This window comes from Neofelis nebulosa, chromosome 9, assembly GCF_028018385.1.
Source record: "Neofelis nebulosa isolate mNeoNeb1 chromosome 9, mNeoNeb1.pri, whole genome shotgun sequence".
Classification (NCBI taxonomy): domain Eukaryota; kingdom Metazoa; phylum Chordata; class Mammalia; order Carnivora; family Felidae; genus Neofelis; species Neofelis nebulosa.
In genome coordinates this window covers 79,625,132-79,645,465 of record NC_080790.1, presented here as the reverse complement: position 1 = coordinate 79,645,465, position 20,334 = coordinate 79,625,132, and the positions used below count along the sequence as shown (strand labels likewise).

At 39.9% G+C, this 20,334-nt stretch overlaps 1 protein-coding gene across 4 annotated transcripts in view; it reads left to right on the top strand.

The window, feature by feature from the left end:
• The first annotated feature begins 4,580 nt into the window (after positions 1-4,580).
• The window catches only part of MGAT4A (alpha-1,3-mannosyl-glycoprotein 4-beta-N-acetylglucosaminyltransferase A), a 122,206-nt gene continuing 106,452 nt past the window's right edge, over positions 4,581-20,334 (top strand). For 3 of the 4 annotated variants that reach the window (XR_009248716.1, XM_058684369.1, XM_058684367.1), the window contains exons 1-2: positions 4,581-4,718; positions 9,399-9,725. Coding sequence is in view for 3 of the 4 variants with exons in the window: in XM_058684369.1 (XP_058540352.1) it covers positions 9,632-9,725 (94 nt within the window). In the remaining variant the exon portion in view is untranslated. Of the gene's footprint in view, positions 4,719-5,675; positions 5,777-9,398; positions 9,726-20,334 lie in introns of those variants that run through there. The other variant, XM_058684368.1, reaches the window with a different exon arrangement.

The following is a 20,334-nucleotide window of genomic DNA, read 5'->3' as shown; positions in this document are numbered from 1 at the left end:
CAATCAATCTCCTGTGTATTAATTCCTCTGTCCAAAATACCTAGAATAGTTTCTTTTTTCTTCTCTGACTGGTCCTTGGCTGATACAGACATGTACTTGTAGGGCTGTGATCAGTCACTATAAAAGAGGGTAAAGAAATACTGGGTTATTATGAAAAAAGGGACAAAGATTATGTTGTCTAGATATCCATAGCTCCAAATGGCATACTATTTGGAAGTCATGATCCTGAGTGTATTTTTGTTAAAATTTTTTTAATGTTTATTTATTTTTGAGAGAGAAGGAGACACAGAGTGCAAGTGGGGAAGGGGCAGAGAGGGAGACAAAGAATACGAAGCAGACTCCTGGCTCCAAGATGTCAGCAGAGAGCCCAATGCGGGGTTCGAACCCACGAACTGGGGGATCATGACTTGAGTCAAAGTCAGACGCTTAACTGACTGAGCCACCCAGGTGACCCTGAATGTATTTTTCAAGTTAAGGTTTTTATTCTGTTTGAAATAAACTGATAGAGTAGCACAGTTGAACTGCTGGAATTGGTTTTATGCATGGATGGATTTCAGATGCAGGTCTGTTGATCCAGCATCTTTTACAAGTACCAAATTCACAGAGGAAGAAAAAAGAAAAAAATCCCTAAAGCGTGCTAATTCTCTGGTGCACAATTCTCTTCCACTGTGCCTTCAGAATATACATCAAATATAATAAAACCAGTGAGTCAGCTTTAATGGTGTGGCTAAAAAGGGAGTGATCCCTCCAACCCTCCTAAACACTCTTGGCAGAGACTTTTCCTGCCACAAGGCATTGCTGATTGTTCTAACAATGCCTGGAAGAGAGCCCTTTCCTGGTAAGATGGTTGGATTTTCTTTTGTCTTGGGGCTTTCCTTGAAAAAATTTTAGCTATGTCTTATACACATATGCAAACACCACTGACCATAACACTTAATAGTGAGGTTTTATAATTCCAAAATTACATAGTCACACAAGACGGCTTTTGTCTGAACAATCTGATAGACCCATTTACCCCAACAGTGTGAATGTGAATGAAATAGGAAAGGCATCTTTCAAGGTTTCTCTGACATGGAGATGAGCAAAGGTGTGAGGAGGAAGGGTAAAAATAAATAAAAATAATTTAGTTCTCTGCTGTCCTTCATCTGGATTAGCCTTAATGTCCACCTAGAGTTGAATATTAAATAGGTTGGTTCTATTTGAATTCTCTTGTTAATTTCTTGGCCTTTGTGTGCTCTGTTTGATTACATGACAGAAACAGTTGGGACACTGTGCCTGAAACACATAACCTTTTACTTCCTACCCTGGTCCTGGTTCCCCTGTAGCTTCTAGACTATAGTGATAGAGCACACTGTTTATCAAGTGAAATGAGAGAGTTCCTGCCACTTCTCAGAAACCATTTAAAAAAGCCAGGAAGGACCTGCCGGTGTGATTCCTCTTGAAGCCTTTACAATTTAAAGAAGATCCCATTTAAGCAAGAAGCCAACAAACCAGAATCACTTTGATAAGCACTCATATATGATGCAGTTTGATTGCTAATGTATGGAAGGGACTGGAGTTAAAGAGGACTAAAGATCATGTGCTTGATTTCTTAGAAGTTGATTGTTGTAGGCATGGCCTCACCAACAACTACGCACCATGAGAGCAATAAAGGGAAAAGATTAGCTTCTGGTGTGTACTCGGCTTTTTGCTCAGGTATTACCTTCAGGAAGACTCCCCTGCCCTGAGAATCTGATTGATGGCCCCATCCTATCTTCTATTCTAGTGCCTTGAATTTGTGGCACTGTCTTGGGATTTAATTCCTTACCCACCACTCCCACTAGTTTGTGAGTGTCCTGTGGTTAGATGCCAGGTGCCTCTGTACCTCATAAATACTCAGAAAACATGGAAAGAACATAGCAGTTTTGTTGGGGACAGAATACAGAATGGTGAAGTTACAGGCAGAACTTCTTGCCTAAGCATTTCCCTTATTTCCACTGACTGAATTAAAGGCCTGGACAAGGCAAAAAGAGAAACTGTAGAGTAGAGAAGGAACAAAAAGGGAATAATAGAGGAGGAGAATCATCACAGAAAAGATAAGAAAAAGAGAAAGGACTCAGTGGGGTTTGGAATGACTGCCTTTATTAAACAGATACCATAGATTCTGGAAAATCCAGAATCGTGTGCTCTGCAGTTAGGATGAATGAACAGCCAATTATGATCAATGCCTTGGAGGCACATATTCCATGTCTTTCCAATTCTTAGGACAATGAACTGAAATCCAGATTTTCCTGAGCTAAAATGTGAATGGTCTGTGACCAGTTTAACTGTATGGCCAGATTTCTTCCCAAACCTGCCCTCCTGCTGACAGGGAGAAGCAACATATTATGAAAAAAGCCCCCAAAGGAAAGCAGTTGTGATTTTTGTTTTTGTTTTTGTTTGTTCTGCTCACCTTCTGTCTTCTGCTGTAGGTTTCTCCACTAACCAGTGTCCAAAGGGAATTCCTGCTGTCTTCCTGAATAAGCCCATTGAGTCTGTAACTGAAACTTGTCCTTCCAGGCTTTCCTTTCTCCTCTGACATATGCCTCTGCTTACAGAATGTTTGCGAATGCTTTCATTTCCTTCTTTCACTGAGAAGGGGAAAAATGGAGAAAGTGGAGAGAAACATATCTTTTTAATATTCATCCATTCGACAAAATTGGTCAATTGCTGAGGGCTTGAGCAGAGAGGTAGTGTGGTGGAATGATGTAGGGGCTCTGGAATCAAACAGACCAGGATGTGAATTCTGGTTCTATCATTTACTGGCTGACTAAATTACTATTTGTATCTGCCAAGTTAGTCTCCCAGGGCCTCAGTTCCTTCCTCTGTAAAATAGGAACAGTAGCTACCTGTGCTATTTGACTTTTTGGCCAATCCTGTGGGCATGGCTTGGTGGCTTTCTTCATCATTTGTCAAATGGCAGAGCTTTCTCCATTTGCAAGAGGGAGTGTGCTTGTCTGTCATTAAGAGCAATGTATAATAAGACCTAGGATTTTCCAATTCCAAAATATATTTTAGGCAAGATGTATTAAACAATGTCTCAGATGGTCTCAGTCTTTATTGCTTACATCTGGTCATGAAATCTTATTGCCAGCTTGCTACCAGGAAATGTCTTTGTCATAGAATACAGTAAATCTGACTCTCAGGCCACCAAAGCAGAGAGAAAAGTTGTCATTTAATGTCATGGCTGTCATGCCTAAGTTATGTTCATGGTGGTGGATAGTAGATGAACCTTTTTGTCTGTTTCCCCTGAATCAAGAGAGGACCACAGGAGGAAGGGAATCATGTATCTCTTCCCTGACCTTTAAAACAGGTCAACATTCAGAGAGAAATATCACCATGGAAGAACTAAGAAACTCATACATATCATAGCTGATTGTTAATTACTGTTACCTTGAGACAAAAAAAAAAAAAAGCACGGGGGTGGGGGTTGGATTTTTCTGGGGAAACAAACCATTGAGGTTTGCCTCTTAGTTTTGAATTTTTGGATTGCTGTTTTCTAAAAAGAATTTGGGAGCTTGGCAAGAAGAAGGGTGTCTCCTTGATCTTCGGCCTCTCAATTCCCTGTAAATATTAACTTGCAGGGTTGTTGTTGGGATTACTGTAATGGTTAAAATAACACATCTTTGGTGTATTATCCAAAAGATGATGTGCCCAACTGTAGTTACTATTAACCCAAGTCGCAGTACCTATGAATACTAAGCAAAACAGAGGCAGACCGCTCAGGCTCTCTATAGTTGGTTATCTAGTTGGTTCTGAAGTTAACTTCAAACGTTTTGACATGGTGAACGACAGGAACACGGGGCTCAGGAGAAAGGGTCAGGACAGGTGATGAAGCGGAAAAATCAAAGGCGTTAACACCCAAATGATCTGCCTTTAAATCTTGTATTTCTCCTTCCTATGCTTACGCTAGTCCTTCTTCCTGAGTCCCAGCAAATTGGGGATAGCGATGCCTGTCGCTGGGGATGCCCTGAAGGTCAGAGATGGACGGTGAGGCTGGAACTACGGGGCCTCGGAAGCTATTGTTTGAATTAGGGCGGGAGCCGCCCCTGGGACTTGTCGCCCGGAGGAATGCTGCCCAGGCTGGACGGTCGGGTAACGGGACAGCAGCTGGGGCTAGGGGCTCGGACTGAGGCAGCCCCGGGTGGTCGGGTCGCGAGCCCAGGCGGAGGCCGAGGGCTCCCTGGGGCCTTGCGTTGGCAGCCTGAGCTGCCTCTGCATACGCCGGGGAGGATTAAAACCAGATGTGGCGGCGGGGCGGCGCGGAGACGCCAAGCTCCCGGAGCCTGGGGCCGGAGACCAACACGCCGCTCCAAACCTCGCCGTGACATTAAATGAAGGGGGAGAAAAGGATCTCAGGAGAGTTATATGGGCTGCGAGACGGCGCCCCTAAATGACAGCCAGGCGGGCCACTGATGCGAGCAGCTCGGCCGCGCGGGGGCGCTCAGTGGAGGGCGCGCACCACCGGCGGCCAATGGCTGGCGGGGTCGCGGGCGGGGCCGAGGGGCGGGGCGGCCGCGGCGCTCCAGCGGCGGGGGCGGAGTCGCGCTGGGGAGGCGGGGCGCCCGGCAGCGGCGGCGGCGGCAGCGGCGGCCACAGCAGCCTTGGCGGCGGCCGCGGCAGGACTGGCAGCGCCAGCGGCGGGTGAGGGGCTTGCGGCTCGCGGCTTGTGGCGGTGGCGGCGCACGGGCTGCCTCGAGGTAGGGGCGCAGGGCGGCTGCGCGGAGGGGCCGGGATGGAGGGGCGGTGCCGGTTTCTGGGCTCTGAGACGCTGGGGTCGCGGAAGATCCACCTGCTGGTAACGGAGCCGCCCGCGCCGCGGCCCGACCCGGAGCTCGCGCGTCTCAGGCTGCTGCGGGGCCGGCTCCGGGCGCGGGCTGGGCCTCGGGGCGGGGCGCGGGCCGGGACGCCCTGGCCGCGCGGTCAGCCCCGCGCCACCGCTGCCTCTGCTACAGACCCTCGGTGCCGTGCTCTCTCCCGGTGGCCGGCAGGGCGCCTGGTGCGTTTCCCGGCGCGGCGGGGCTCGTTGACTTTGGGGCAAAGTGGAGGAAAGTGTGGGCTTGGGGGGTACTGGGGAGAAGGGAGAGTTGCCCGCGGGACCCGGCAGTCCCAGGGCCCACACCGGTCCCGGAGTCGGCGCCTTCGCCGGGCCAGGGGCAGGTGAGGCGGGGGCCAGGAGGTCCCGGGCACTGAGGCAAGGGCTGCTCCCGCCGTGGCGGAGGAGGCGTGCAGCTGTCGTACTGAATATTTCTACAAAGTGAAGATGCGGGGTCCGGTATGAAAGAGTACCCCCATCCCCTCAGGCCCCAGTTCCCCCTGAAGGAGGAAGCTGCAAGTGGGACCCTTAGGTTGGGTCTGGGTGATTGCACAGAGTGTACCAGGTGACACCTCCAAGGCGTGTTTTATGAGCTGGCAGTCATACCACTTGCGCGCCCGCTTTTATTTCTCGAAGCGTGTGTTTCTCTGGAGCCCATTCATTGCTTACAATCCGAATTGCGAAATATAAGCAGACATAATGTATGTTTTTAATGCTTCCCATGTATCTTGCTGTTGTGCTTTTGCCGTCGGACGAATTCTCATAAAAAATAATGACAACAACGTTCGTTGGAATTTAGAACCTAAATTTAGAATCAATAATGCGTTTTTTTGTTTGGTCTTTCTGAATGTTAAAAAAATAGTTTTATTAACAGGTTATCATGGCAGAGGTTTCTTTAGCCCACACTTGTAAATCTGAAAACGCACTGGATGATGAAATTATGTAAGCTGTACTAATGAAAAATATTAATCATTTTATACATTTAAAATAAATTAATTTTTCCATAATACTGTGTATAAAGTTATATAGGTTATAGTTATATAGAAGCATTATGGATTTCATGCTTCTGCCTTTCATTCCTCAGGCACCTCTGTCCTGTCTGTGGGATTATTAGGGAATATGCCAAGTGTTCAGCAAAGTGTTCTCAGCCATAAAACATAGTGAATATTTAACAGAACACTTTAAAATACAGTTTCTTGTATCTCATAATAAAATACAGGACTGCAGCCCTTAAAGGGAAGTTAACTAAAACAGACTTTTCAGTTTGAGATCTAGAGTTGAAGTTCCATTCATCTTTGTCAGGGTGAAGAAGATATTAGTAATTTTAGCCACTTCCTTTTTTGTTTTTCAAGATTCAGATGTGTTAAGTAATAATCTCAGAGATTAAGGTGTTAGATTACCATTTTTGCAAATGTGGACATCGATAAAGAATAGGCGTCACTTTGTTTCTTGCCTTAGGCAGTTGGTCAATTCATAGGGCTCTTGGCTGTCCAGCCTGTGACTGCCTCTTCTGGTTGAAGACCGTGGAGATCATTAGTTTTGTTTTTGTGGAGTCTTCACTTACACTGTGCAGTTAAACTTCGTTGGTGTGGAAACTAATTAAAATGTATGACTACATTCCTACTGAGTAAAATGCTCTTACATTTCTCCTGCAGAATTTCAGGTCTTATTTGTTAGTAGAATTGATAAGTATCTTCTTCAAACCAGAGCTTAATAGCTTCCTGGATCAAATATTTAATATTCCATATATTTTTCACACGTTATTAATAGTATATCTGTAGTCTACTTTGATTTTAGAAGTCATTTACTTTTACTGTCTCTACGTATTTATACTGAGTTTTATCATATGGGCTTACTTTGTATTTAATAAAACTATTTAAAAATATCCTTTATTTTAGGATTCTTTCTTTACTTCCCCATAATTATTAATTGGATGTTTAATAACCTGTATATTTTTAGATCTTTTACCAGGACAAAATCCTTCCTGAAGTAGGGGTAGGGCTAAGTATATAACAACAGAAAGTTATATGCATTTTTATATAATGTCACACCAGGATTATAATTCTACGTTATATAATTCACTGAGTTATCATATCTCTTTTTATAATCAGAACTCATTGTGTGCTTACTGATATAAGATAATGCCACGAAGGTTTTAAATTCTAAACCACTAAATGTGGGTGTGTTTGACGTTCATTTGTCTTAACTATAGAAGGTGAATAACTTTGGTTTTAAAAAATACTGATAACTTGTGAGAATACCTTTGGAGTTCCTTGTTTTCAGATAGTAATAGGAAGCAAGGAAGTAGAGTTCAGTGCTTCTAGAATATTATACTATAGTGAGAGATCTACTGGCCAAGGAAAGTTAAAAGGCATGCTGGGTGTGTATGTGGGATGGGGGGAGGGGTGCTTAGCCAAAGGTTACAGGAAGTGAGAAATTCTTTTAAAGTTTCAGGTTTTAGGGGCGCCTGGGTGGCACAGTCGGTTAAGCGTCCGACTTCAGCCAGGTCACGATCTCGCGGTCCGTGAGTTCGAGCCCCGCGTCAGGCTCTGGGCTGATGGCTCGGAGCCTGGAGCCTGTTTCCGATTCTGTGTCTCCCTCTCTCTCTGCCCCTCCCCCGTTCATGCTCTGTCTCTCTCTGTCCCAAAAATAAAAAATAAAAAACGTTGAGAAAAAAAAAAAAAATTTAAAGTTTCAGGTTTTAAATTTGGAAATTTCCTATGAAATTTTCATCTTTTTTCATAATAGATCAATATTTGTTATAGTATAGAAAATATTTTAAATTCACACAGTTAAAGATAATGCCTCAGGAAGGGTCTCTAGACTTTGAGTGTCCCCAGCCCTTCATTCTTCCAAGCTGCTGGTCACCTAGTTTGAGAGGGAAAGGGTGGTAGGTCAGAGCTTGAACTTTGGAGTCCTACAAATTAGGGTTCTTTCTCTGAGTTCATTTCTCTTGTGTGTAAAATAGGGTTAGTAATGCCTGTCTCATTAAACCTGAAACAGTATAACCTTGTGTGTGTCAATTATACTTCAGTTAAAAAAATGCCTCCCTCATAGGGTTTTGTGAAGATTTAAAGCATATAATAGATGCATAGGAAACACTTGGTGAGTTGTAGTGTCTTATCATTGATACCATTAGTACTATGCTCTAGACCAGTGGAGATTTCTAGTAATGTTCAGTTTTACAAAGTAGCTCAGATGGTAGTTTCTGAATTGCCTACAAATGGCCACTTTAATCAGCCATACTTTCTTGCTGAGGAAATTGTCCCTTGGGCTTGTTCCGGCATTTTTGGAGGTGCATTAACTCAACCCACTAGAGTATGCCTTAGTATATTTCCAAGTGCATCTTGTGGTCCCTTTGAGGCCACTGGGAATCAATGCACATCTTAGAGTGCCTGATATGCTCCCAAGGGAATGACACTGACTGTGCGTAGACTAAACCAGTGGCTGGCTGCAGTGTTTTGTTTGTTTGTTTGTTTTTATTTTTACATAGTTAACTTTTATGGAGAACCTATTAAGTGCTGGGTGATATGCGTAAGTGCTTATAAGGACTTGATTTAATTTGATTTTCTCAACAGCTTTGTTAGATGGGTGGTGATCTCCAGATTTTCTGAGTTAAAACAATGCTAACTGATGGTCCTAGGTGATACAGTGCGCTGGTTGGTTGCTGCATTTTCTAAATGCCTGAGTATTCCCAATTTACACCTTAGGAGTAGGTTAGTTACTGGAAAAACTACACTTATTTCATGATTATGATAAATAGCAGTAATAACTGTAACCTGTTATTTATAACATTATGTGTGTCCTAGAGGAGGAGCCAGGAGGGGCTTTTTTCTCACTTTATGGATGAAACTGCAAGGCCTAGATAAGTGCACACTGGAAGTCATATAAGTAATGATTTTGCTGTATCTAGAGCTCAGGTTTTTTTGATGTTTGCATATTGTAGTCTGTCGTTTTTTCTTAGTATTTTTAAAACGTTAACTATTACTTTGCAATAGGAAATCTAAGGAGAGCGACAGTTATGCTACTTAGAACTGTTGTGTGATCTTTGGAGTTATCAGCTTGGAATCTTTGGCTTACTATTTGTTTAACAAGTCTCATAACTTCCCCCTTTAAATAATGAACGATTACTTTCTTTTTTTTTTTAATTAAAAAAATTTAATGTTTATTCTTGAGAGAGAGAGAGCGCGAGAGTGAGCATGAATGGGGGAGGGGCAGAGAGAGAGAGGGAGACACAGAATGTAAAGCAGGCTCCAGGTTCCAGGCTGTTAGCACAGAGCCCGACCCAGGGCTTGAACTCAAGAACCACAAGATCATGACCTGAGCTGAAGTCAGATGCTTAACCAACTGAGCCACCCAGGCGCCCCGAACCATTACTTTCTTTTCTGGAGGAGAAAAACCACATAATTCTAGTATATTAAATGAGTTGTTTAGATGTGAGGATAATCTTTGTAGGTAGAGTGTAGCCCAACCAAAAGTCTGTTTATAATGGTGAATAATAAATGAAGAAAGTAATATTTTGCATTATTGAACAAGTTTTTCTTTCTTTTTTTTCCCTCAATAGGAAGAAAGAAGCCTGAGACATCAGCCTATGAAGACTGAAGACCATCCTGAATAGCAATTATGAATGGTGTTGCTGCTAGGCTTGTTCTGCAGAGCATCTGAAATGAACCTCTCTTATTGATTGTTTTTATTGGCCCAGAGCCAGGAGTACTGGATTCAGTTGACTTCACGATTAAAAGAAAACAGTTTTGGTTACCATCATAAACATATGAACCATTGTGATGGTGAAATGAGATGAGGCTCCGAAATGGAACTGTAGCTACTGTTTTAGCATTTATCACTTCGTTCCTTACTTTATCTTGGTATACCACGTGGCAAAATGGGAAAGGTAAGGAAAATATCTCCAAAAAAGTGCATGAAATGTAGTAGGCTTTTTGCTTTGTAGATGGTGCTTAAATGCTTAGGTTAAATACCCCAACAATCTGTATGTTTTATGTTCTCTGCTGGTGGCCTGCTAGTTTATTTCTGACACAGCAATGAAACCATGTTCTTGGACAGAGGAGACGGAGAATTTCTAATTTGAATGGGGTTTGTTTTCGATTTCTTATAATTACACTTGGAGAAATGGATACTGATCAGTGGTTATATTATACATGACAGCCAAGTTGAATAATAAAGACTTTTGTTTTGGCATTTTATTTTTATTAAACATCATAAATGTTTAATAAGCTTCCTTGTACTGGATGTTGTATAAAGTACTTAAAAGGACACAATCAGTGCCTTCATGAAATTTACATGCTGATTATACTAATGATTTGGTGCTGTGTAGTTAATGATTTAAACTACATGTGTTGACAGATTGCTTTTTGGGCAAGAGAATTTATGAAGTGGGTGAGGATAAATTCTTATTCAAAAATTAGAAACAAGTTTTAAGTTTATTGTGTTCAGACTTTTGAACTGTGCTTTTAAGGAAGGATATTTGTTCAGTGATATTCAGGGATAATGCCTTTCTTTGCTTTTTTTTTTTATGTTTATTTTTTTTGAGAGAGAGAGAGAGAGAGAGTATGCCTGAATGTGGGGGAGCATGAAAGGAAGAGGGGCAGAGAGAGGGGGACAGAGGATCTGAAGTGGGTCCTGCACTGACAGCAGGGAGCCCCAGCCTGATGTGGGACTTGAACTCACAACCTGCCAGCTGGATCATGACCTGAGCTGAAGTCGGAGGCTCAACTGAGTGAGCCACCCAGGCACCTAGCCTTTCTTTGCTTTTTTGAAGAGAAAATATTTAGAGTAAATTCCCACCCACATTTTTTACTTGTCTCCATTCCTCATGTTAAGCTAAGGATTGTTGATGTCAAAGAAGGATGGAGGTATGTATTTGGTTTGTTAGAATCAAGTTAGAGTAGTCATCATCACCAGGTTCTTTGAGAGTCCTATTGCTGGCAGTATTTTATTAACCTGTGTGAGGATAACTGAAAAGGTGGATTCATTATTTAATTTTCCTCTGGTGTATATATAGATATGTATATATACATGTGTATATATCTGTGTGAGTATGTATTATAAAGTAAACTGATTAAAGTGAAAAATATGATCTGTTCTTTGAGCAAGTATATTAGTTCCCTTTTCTGAGTTGGGCTGTAATTTTGAGAGGAACTATTGGGGGTAAAAATTGATGAAAAACTTGCTGAAGACCTTTATTCTTTGTGGACAAATATATACATTTTAGATGTCATTTTTTAATTGTATCATAAGAAGACATACTTAGGAAGAACTTTAGTTAATTTAATCAAACTGTTAATTGTCCCAGACATGAACAAAACAGATTACTGTCCTTAAAAGTTTATTTATGAAATAAGAGAATTGACCATAGGAGAACATATGGATTTTTTTCTTATCAGGAAACTTATCTAGTCAGAGTTATAGTAATGGAGAAACTTGACCCTTCTTACTGTGTCTTATTTAAAGGATTAAAATTTTTGGAATCTCCATTTCATTCATCTTGTTTCTTAGGTAAAGGCATTGTAAGCATTATTTTCTTTTTGTATTAAGTTGTCTTTGGAATAAAAAATTTAAAAATATAAAGATTCTTTCAACTGTGGTATTAGATACACAGTCTGTTGTCTTTGATTATCTTTCTTTGAACATCTCTGTAATCCTTCCATGCATACTCTTCTGCTCTGTTTTTCTTAGTGTTTTGTCTGTACTTTTTCAGGTGTCAATAGAGGACTCCTGTTATGGTTATGTAAAATCCTCTGTGTTTTAATGTTATCATTTATATAATAGTTTAGCTGCTGAACATTTGGATACTTTCTAGATCATTCTGGTGGTCAGATAGCCTGGATTTTCCAGAGCAGGCCTCATTCCAGATACTCGATTCTAGTTTACTCATAAACCATGTGCTCTGATTTTTATATTGAAAGGACAGTTTCCATTATCACTGACTTTGCTGGGCTAGTAGTTTTTATTTTTCATTCACTCATTGGTCCCTTTCATAGCCACCTATCCTGCCTAGCACTGTATTAAATGCTATGAATATGAAAAGAAATAAGAAACTTAACACCTCTAAACTCAGGGACTTCTAGGGGAAGATGCAGGTACACAAATATGATACCATCAATAGATTGAGATACAAGTAATAGAACAGTGCTGGGGAAGCATATTACATGTTATGTATGATTTCATTTAATCCTTATAATGACCCTGGGAAGAATTATACACCCTTTCAAAAGATGAGAAAACCAAGGCAGAGTGGTTAAGAAACCTGCCAAGGTCATACATTTAAGTGGAAGAGTGAAGTTTGAACTCAGTCATGCTGATTCCAGAGATTATGCTCTTAGCTACTGGTCTGCTGCCCAGAAGAACAGAGACAGAGGCTACTAATTCTTGAGTCATTTCACAGAGGAATAATAAATATGAAGGTGATGCTGGGAAGAGTAGTAGACAGTGGGCATATCAGGTGGAGGGAGTTCTATGTGTAACCACAAAGTTCTAAAGTGGCATAAAGTATTTGTGTCTTGGAATTATGAAACACTCAGTTTGATTGGCACATAGGACTCCTAGACTGTCAAAGTTTAGTTGGTAAATGCAGTGCAGTTCCTATCATATTTTTTCACAGGTCTTCATTCAACACTTGGAAGAATACATGAGCTGGTCAGTGGGATTGGTATAAATTTGGGAGAATGTTAGGAACTCAGCCTGAGGAAAGATGGACTTTGGTCTGCAGGGTATGCAGAATTCCTTCCTAAAAATGCGGCAGAATTCTAATTACATGGAATGGACGGGTTGGGAAAGTTTTAAGAAGTTGTGAGAGTGGGACTAGAGTTATTACACATCCCACTTGTAGCTGGGGTTCTCCTAATGAACTTTATCCTTTGGTCAGGAACAATCCAGAAATTGGGGAAGACCAAACAAGCAGTCTGTATCTCCATATATAACATTCATGTACCTGTTTCTGCATGGACATATGTTTTCATTTTTGTTGGTATTTGCCTAGGAGTGGAATTGCTGGATCATGTAATAATTCTATATATTTAATCATTTGAGGAGCTGCCAGACTTTTCCATAGCAGCTGGGCCATTATGCATTCCTTCCAATAGGCTGTGAGGGTCCCAATTTCTTCACATTCTTGACAACCCTTATTATCAGGCTTTTTTAAAAAAATATTTATTTATTTTGAGAGAGGGAGAGTGAGAGCATGATTGGTGGAGGGGCAGAGAGAGAATCCTAAGCAGGCTCCTTGCTGTCAGTACAGAGCCTGATGCTGGGCTCCATCTCACAAACCATGAGATCATGACCTGAGCCGAAATCAAGAGTCAGACGCTTAACTGACTGAGCCACCCAGGCGCCCCATCTGGCTTTTTAATTCTCATCCTAGCGGTAGGGAGATGGTATTTTATTGTGCTTTTGATTTGCATTTCTCTGATGACTAATGATGTCCAACATCTTTTAATATACTTTGAACAATTTGTGTATATTCTTTGGAAGATTGTCAGTTCAGATCCTTTGCTTACATTAAAAAGGGGTAATTTATCTTTTTATTAATTTGTAAGAGTTCTTTGTATATTCTAGATACAATTTCCTTATCAGATATATGACTTGCAAATGTTATCTCCCATTCCATGGGTTGTCTTTCACATTCTTGATGGTGTCCTGTGAAGCACAAGAGTTTTAAATTTTGATGAAGTTCAGTCTATTTTGTTGTTGTTATTGTTCTTGCTTATGCTTCTGGTGTCATATCTGAAAATTCATTACCAAATCCAAGATAATGAAAATTCTGCTATTTTACTTGTTAGAGTCTTGACCTTTGATCCATTTTAAGTCAATTTTTGTGTGTGGTATGAAGTAAAGGTCCAACTTAATTCTTTTGCACATGGCTATCCAGTTGTCCTATCACGCTTTGTTTCAAAGGGTAGTTTTTCCCATTGAATGGTCTTGGTACTCTTACTGAAAAATCAGTTGATCATAGATGTATGGATTTATTTCTGAACTCTCAATTCTATTCCATTGATATTCCTTGTGCTAGTACTACACTATCTTGATCATTGTTGCATTGTAGTAAGTTCTGAAATTGGGAAGTGTAAGCCCTGCTACTCTATACTTTTTCAGGATTTTTTTGGCTATTTTGGGTCCTTTGCAATTCCATGTGAATTTTAGCATCCGCTTACCAGTTTGTATAAAGAAGTCAACTGGGATTATGATAGGATTGCACTGAATCTATAGATCAGATTGGGTTGTATTACCATGTTAGCAATGTTAGTTAGGTCTTCCAGTCCATAAAGCATAAGATTTCATTTATTTAGGTCTTTAGTTTTTTTCAACAATTTTTGTGTATGATTCCACAGTGTAAGTTTTATGATTTTATTAAATTTATTCCTAGGTATTGTATACTTTCTGATAGCATTTTAGAGTTGTTTTGTTTTTTTTGAATGGAGTTTTCTTAATTTTACTTGTCAATTTTCATGTCAAGTGTATAGAAAAAACCATTGATTTTTATATATTGATCTTGTATCCTGCAACCTTGCTGAGCTTATTTATTCCTTAAAAAATTTTTTTTTAATATTTATTTTTGAAAGAGAGTGCAAGTGGCGAAGGTGCAGAGAGAGAGGGAGACACAGAATCTGAAGCAGGCTCCAGGCTCTGAGCTGTCAGCACAGAGCCTAATGCGGGGCTCGAACCCATAAGCTGTGAGATCATGACCTGAGCCGGAGTCAGGTGCTCAACCAACTGAGCCACCCAGGCACCCCTATTTATTAGTTATAATAATGGATTCCTTAGGAGTTTCTGTGTCCAAGATCATGCCATCTGTGAATAGAAATAATTTTCTTTCTTTCTTTCTAGTCTGGATGCCTTTTATTTCTTTGTGCTATTTAATTGTCTGGCTAGAACCTCCATTTTAGTGTTAACTAATAGGAGTGGTGTAAGAGCTGACATCTGTGTCTTGATCTTAAGGAGATTTGAGAAGTGTTCTCTTTTATTTGTGGAAGGTAAGTATTCTTTGAACGTTTGGTGGACTAAGCACTGACGTCATGTGGGCTTGAGCTTTTTTTTGTGGGTAGTTTTGTGATGACTGATAGAATCTCACACATGTTACAGGTCTTTTCAGATTGTGTATTTCTTCTCTGGTCAATTTCTGTAGGTTGTATTGTTCTAGGAATTTGTCCATTTTGTTTAAGCTATCTAATTTGTTGGTGTACAGTTCATAATATTTCTTTGTAATTCTTTCTACTTTTATAAGCTCAGTAGAAGTGCCCCTCTTTTATTTCTTTTTCTAATAGTTCTAGGTTTTTTTTCTTGGTCAAACTATATAAAGGTGTTGATTTTGTTGATCTTTTAAAGAACCAGCTTTTGGTTTCTTGATTTTCTCTACTTTTCTTTGTTTCATTACTTTCTACTCTAATCTTGATCCTTTTCTTCTGCTTCTTTTAGGTTTAGTTTGCTCTTCTTTCTTTAGTGCAGGTAAGACTTTTTTTAGAAGGCAAGATTATTGATTTGTGATCTTTTTTCTTTCATGATGTGGACATTTATAGCTATAAATTTCCTTCTAAGGACTGTTTTAGTTGCATCCCATAAGTTTTGGTATGTTATGTCTTGCTTTTAATTCATTTCAAAGTAATTTCTGATTTCTTTTTAAATTTTTTTTTTTCACCAGTTGGTTGTTGAGGAGAGTCTAGTTTAATTTTCTCATATTTGTAAGTGTCCCAGATTTTTCTGTTATTGGTGCCTAATTCCATTCCACTGTGGTCAGAAGACATGCTTTATATTATTTCTATCCTTTTAAATTTATTTAGGTTTTTAAAAATGACCTAGCATATGGTCTATCCTCTAGAATGTTCCATGTGCACTTGAAACTGTATATTCTGTTGTTGTAGCGTAGAATGTTCTGTAGATGTCGGTCAGGTCCAGCTGTTGTATAGTGCTATTCAAGCATTCTGTTTCCTTGTTGACCTCCCATCTAGTTCTATCCATTATTGAAAGTAGAGTATTGAAGTCACCAACTATTGTAGAATTATCTATTTCTCTCTTCATTTCTGTTAGTTTTTGCTGCATGTATTTTGGTGTTCTGTTATCAGGTGCATATATTTTTTATTTTACTTTTAAATAAAATTTTTTAAGTTTATTTATTTTGAGAGAGAGAGAGAGAGAGAGAGAGAGAGAGAGAGATAGCATGGGCAGGGGAGGGGCAGAGAGAGAGGGAGACACAGAATTGTAAATAGGCTCCAGGCTGCAAGCTGTCAACACAGTCTGATGCAAGGCTGGAACCCATGAACTGTGAGATCATGCTGAGTGAGCCACTTAGGCGCCTCTTATTTTCAAATATTTATATTAGTTTTATTTTATATTATTTACTTATTATTATATATTCCCACTTTATCTCTAGGAACATTTTTGTTTTAAAGTCTGCTTTGTCTGATATCACTATGGCCACTCCAGCTTTTCTGTGGTTTCTGCTTGTATGTTTTGCCTTATTACATTCTTGTACTTTAAACTATTTATGTCTTTAAATCTACAGTTTGTCTCCTGTAAACAATATATAATTGGATCATGATGTTCTGGATCTAGTCTGACAATGTCTACCTTTTGATTTAGGTTTTTTTAATGAGTCTTTTTTTTTTTTTTAAGTTTATTTATTTATTTTAGAGAGAGCATGAGCAGGGGAGGGGCAAAGAGGGGGAATCCCAAGCAGGCTCCATGCTCTGCGCTGAGCCCGACATGGGCTCCATCCCATGATCCTGGGATCATGACCTGAGCTGATATCAAGAGTTAGATGTTTAACTGACTGAGCCATCCAGGTGCCCCTACCTTTTGATTGGGCTGTTTATTCATCGTGTTTACTATTACTGATATAGTTTGATTTATATCTGCCATCGTTTTGCTTTATCCTTTTGTTTTTTTAAAAAATTTATTTTTAAGAGAGAGAGAGACAGAGAGAGTGAGTGAGCATGAGTGGGGGAGGGGCAGAGAGAGGGAGATACAGAAACCGAAGCAGGCTCCAGGCTCCAAGCTGTCAGCATAGAGCCTGACATTGGGCTTTAACTCACAAACCATGAGATGATGATCTGTGAGGAGGTCGGATGCTTAACTGACTAAGTCATCCAGGCACCTCTGCCATTATTTTGTTTTTCATATGTCTCACATCTTTTTAGTTCCTCTTTTTCTTCTTTACTTTTTTTGCATTGATTGCTTTCTAATGTAGCATTTTAATTTCATTAATGACTTTTTTCATTCTATTTTGAGTAAAATTTAGTGGTTGTTCTAGGGTTTATCATATACAGTCTCAAGAGAAACTGTTTCAGATTTATACTAACTTAATTCCAGTAATATATAGAAATGTTACTCCTATATAGGGCTCTTTTACCCCCCCTTTTGTGTTGTTGTTGTTGTACACTTCACATCTGTCAATATTATAAACCCAACAATACAGTATTATTATTTTACCATCTGTTATTTTCTTAGCACATTACAGGTTTATTCTCACTTACCTCCTTTGTTCTGTTATTGGCAAGTATATTACATTTCCATGTGTCATAGACTCAGCAATATGTTATATGCATATCATTTTATACTGTTTTTATTTTATTTTATTTTTTTTATATATTTTTAAAAGTTTATTGATTTATTTTGAGAGTGAGAGGGTGTGAGCAGGGGAGGGGCAGATAGAGAGGGAGAGAGAATCCCAAACAAGCTCCATGCTGTCAGCACGGAGCCTGACGCAGGGCTCTATCTCAAGATCTGTGAGATCATGACCTGAGCCAAAATCAAGAGTCACATGCTTAATTAACTGACTGAGCCACCCAGGCTCCCCGATATACTATTTCTTTTTATTTTTTATTTATTTATTTTAATGTTAATTCATTTTTTGAGAGAGAGAGTTCAAGTGGGAGAGGGGCAGAGAGAGAGGGAGATAGAATCTGAACCAGGCTTCAGGCTCTAAGCTGTCAGCACAGAGCCCAATGTGGGACTTGAACTCATGAACCATAGGATCATGACCTGAGCCTAAGTGGGACACTTAGCCAACTCAGCCACCCAGGGACCCCTACTATTTCTTTTTTAACTCATTTAAGAGAAAGAAAAAAATATGCCTTAACAGTGTCTGTTAAAATTATGTAATCACTGGTGCTCTTCGTGTGGATTTAAATTACTGTCTAGGAGTACTTGCTTTCAGCTTAATGAATTCCTTTAGTATTTCTTGTAAGGCAGGTCTCCTAGCAATGAATGTTTTCAATTTTTGTTTCTCTTGGAGTATGTGTATTTTACCTCCATTTTTTATTTTTACTTTTTATTAAATTTTTTAAAATGTTTATTTTTGAGAGAGAGCGAGAGAGACAGAATGCAAGCAGGGGAGGGGCAGAGAGAGAGGGAAACACAGAATTTGAGGCAGCCTCCAGGCTCTGGGCTGTCAGCGCAGAGCCCGATGCAGGGCTCAGACCCAGCAACCGTGAGATCATGACCTGAGCCAACGTCGGACACTTAACTGACTGAGCCACCCAGGTGCCCCTTACTGTCATTTTTTTTATATAAAACTCTGCTGGACTTAGCAGTCCTGGTTGACAAGGTTTTTGTTTTGTTTTGCAGTGCTTTGTGTTATCCCACTGCCTTTAGCCTCCAGTATTCTGAAAAGTTAGCTGTTAATCTCCTTGGGGTTCCTTTATCAGTGATGTATTATTTTTCCTTTGTGGTTTTTAAGATTGTCTTATGTTTGACTTTTATCAGTTTTACCATGATGTGTCTTTGGGTCTTGTTTCCTGGATGAGTAGATTACTGTTTTTCAGTAACTTTGGGAGATATTCAGTCATTTTCTTTGAATATATATGTATTTTTTACCATTCTCTTCTCTCTCCTGGTATTCCCAGTACTTTATGATGGTATTCTTAATGGTATTCCAAATTTCTCTGAGGTTATTCATTTTTCTTCATCCTTTTTGCTCTTTCTTCAGTTTACATAATCTCTACTGATCTGTCTTCAAGTTGGCTGATTCTTTCTTTTGCCAGTTCACATCTACTTTTGAGGCCTCTAGTGAATTTTTTATTTGTGTTATTGTACTTTTCAACCTCAGAGTTGGCATTTGGTTCTTTCTTAAAATTTCTGTTTCTTTATTGATACTCTATTTGATGCAACATGGTCCTACCTTCCTTGTTTAGTGAAGTTTTCTTTTAGTTCCGTGGACATATTTATGATGGCTGCTTTGAAATATTTACCTGTTAAATCCTACATTGAGTCATACTGACAGGGAATGTCTTATGCTGCCTGCTTTTTTTTTCTGGTGTATGGGTCATATTTATGTATTTCTTTGCATGTCTCATAATTTTTTGTTGTAAACTGGACATCTTGGGTAATGTAGAAACACTGGATACTCTCCCACCTGTACCCCTAGGGCTTGTTATTATTTGCTTGTTTATTTGCTTATTTATTTGTTTAGTTACTGACTGGATTATTTTAGTGTATCTTCCCTCTCGCCCCCACGAGGTTGAGTCTGTGTGTTGTTTCTCAGGGAGACACAGTTTTGGGTATGCCACAGTCTTCCTGAGATGACTGTTATTACTGGTAGGATTCTCTTCCACTCTTTCAGTGACCACCACACTAATTGCTGGCTGATTGTTCTGCTGTTTACAGTAGTGCACTGGAGCATAAATTCTGCTACAAACTAATCTAATCAAATTGTGGTTCCTTTAAAGAAATGTTTCTGAGTTCAGTGATTTTTCTATTTGTCATGACCACAGGAATGCTCCTCCTAGCTATCCCTTTTCCTAGTTCTTTCTTGCAAACTAGCCGCCAATGCCTACAGTCTAGGTTCCATCTTCTTAAGATCCACAATTTTCCCAGTTCCCTTCACCACAACCTTCGCTGTTTTTGAGACAGCTCTTAGTTTAAACTCCTCAGCTCTCTATTGCAAATGAAGGTAGTTCCTTTGGGAGGAGATTAGGAGCCATCTATTTTGTGGCCCGCTTTTCCACGAGGCAGAATTTCTGAGCCAGGGCTCTGGAGGTGGGGGTGAGGACAATGACAAGTTTCTCTCTGAGTGGTACCCCCACTCTAGGAGCTGAGCACTGGGTGAGGGGAGGGGCCCAGAAGCCTGAGGATGTCTTCTGGCATGGAACCACTGCCTCACTAGCAGTGGAATGGCTTTAGGGGCCCCAGTATTCTCAGTATGCTGCATCCAAGATAGAGACTTGGGTGCATGATAAGATCAGATGTCCTATCCTGTTAGGTGTAAAACTATGGAGGCTAAATAAAGCATTTTATTTAAAACTATGAGTCTTACTTGCAAATAAAAGCAGTAAATAAAATTTTTTAGATTTTTTAAGTGTTTCTTTACAAAATAAGAAAGCTCATTTCAAAGAGGGTATAAGGGAAATTAATAGAAAATCTAGGATTTGGAGTACACTGTCATAGTTTTGGCTCATCAAAATTGTATAATCATGTTTGTTGAGTGCCTTCTGTTTGTCAGGCACTATTAGAGGTTTGGGTTATATTACTGAATGTATCAGAGAAAAATCCCT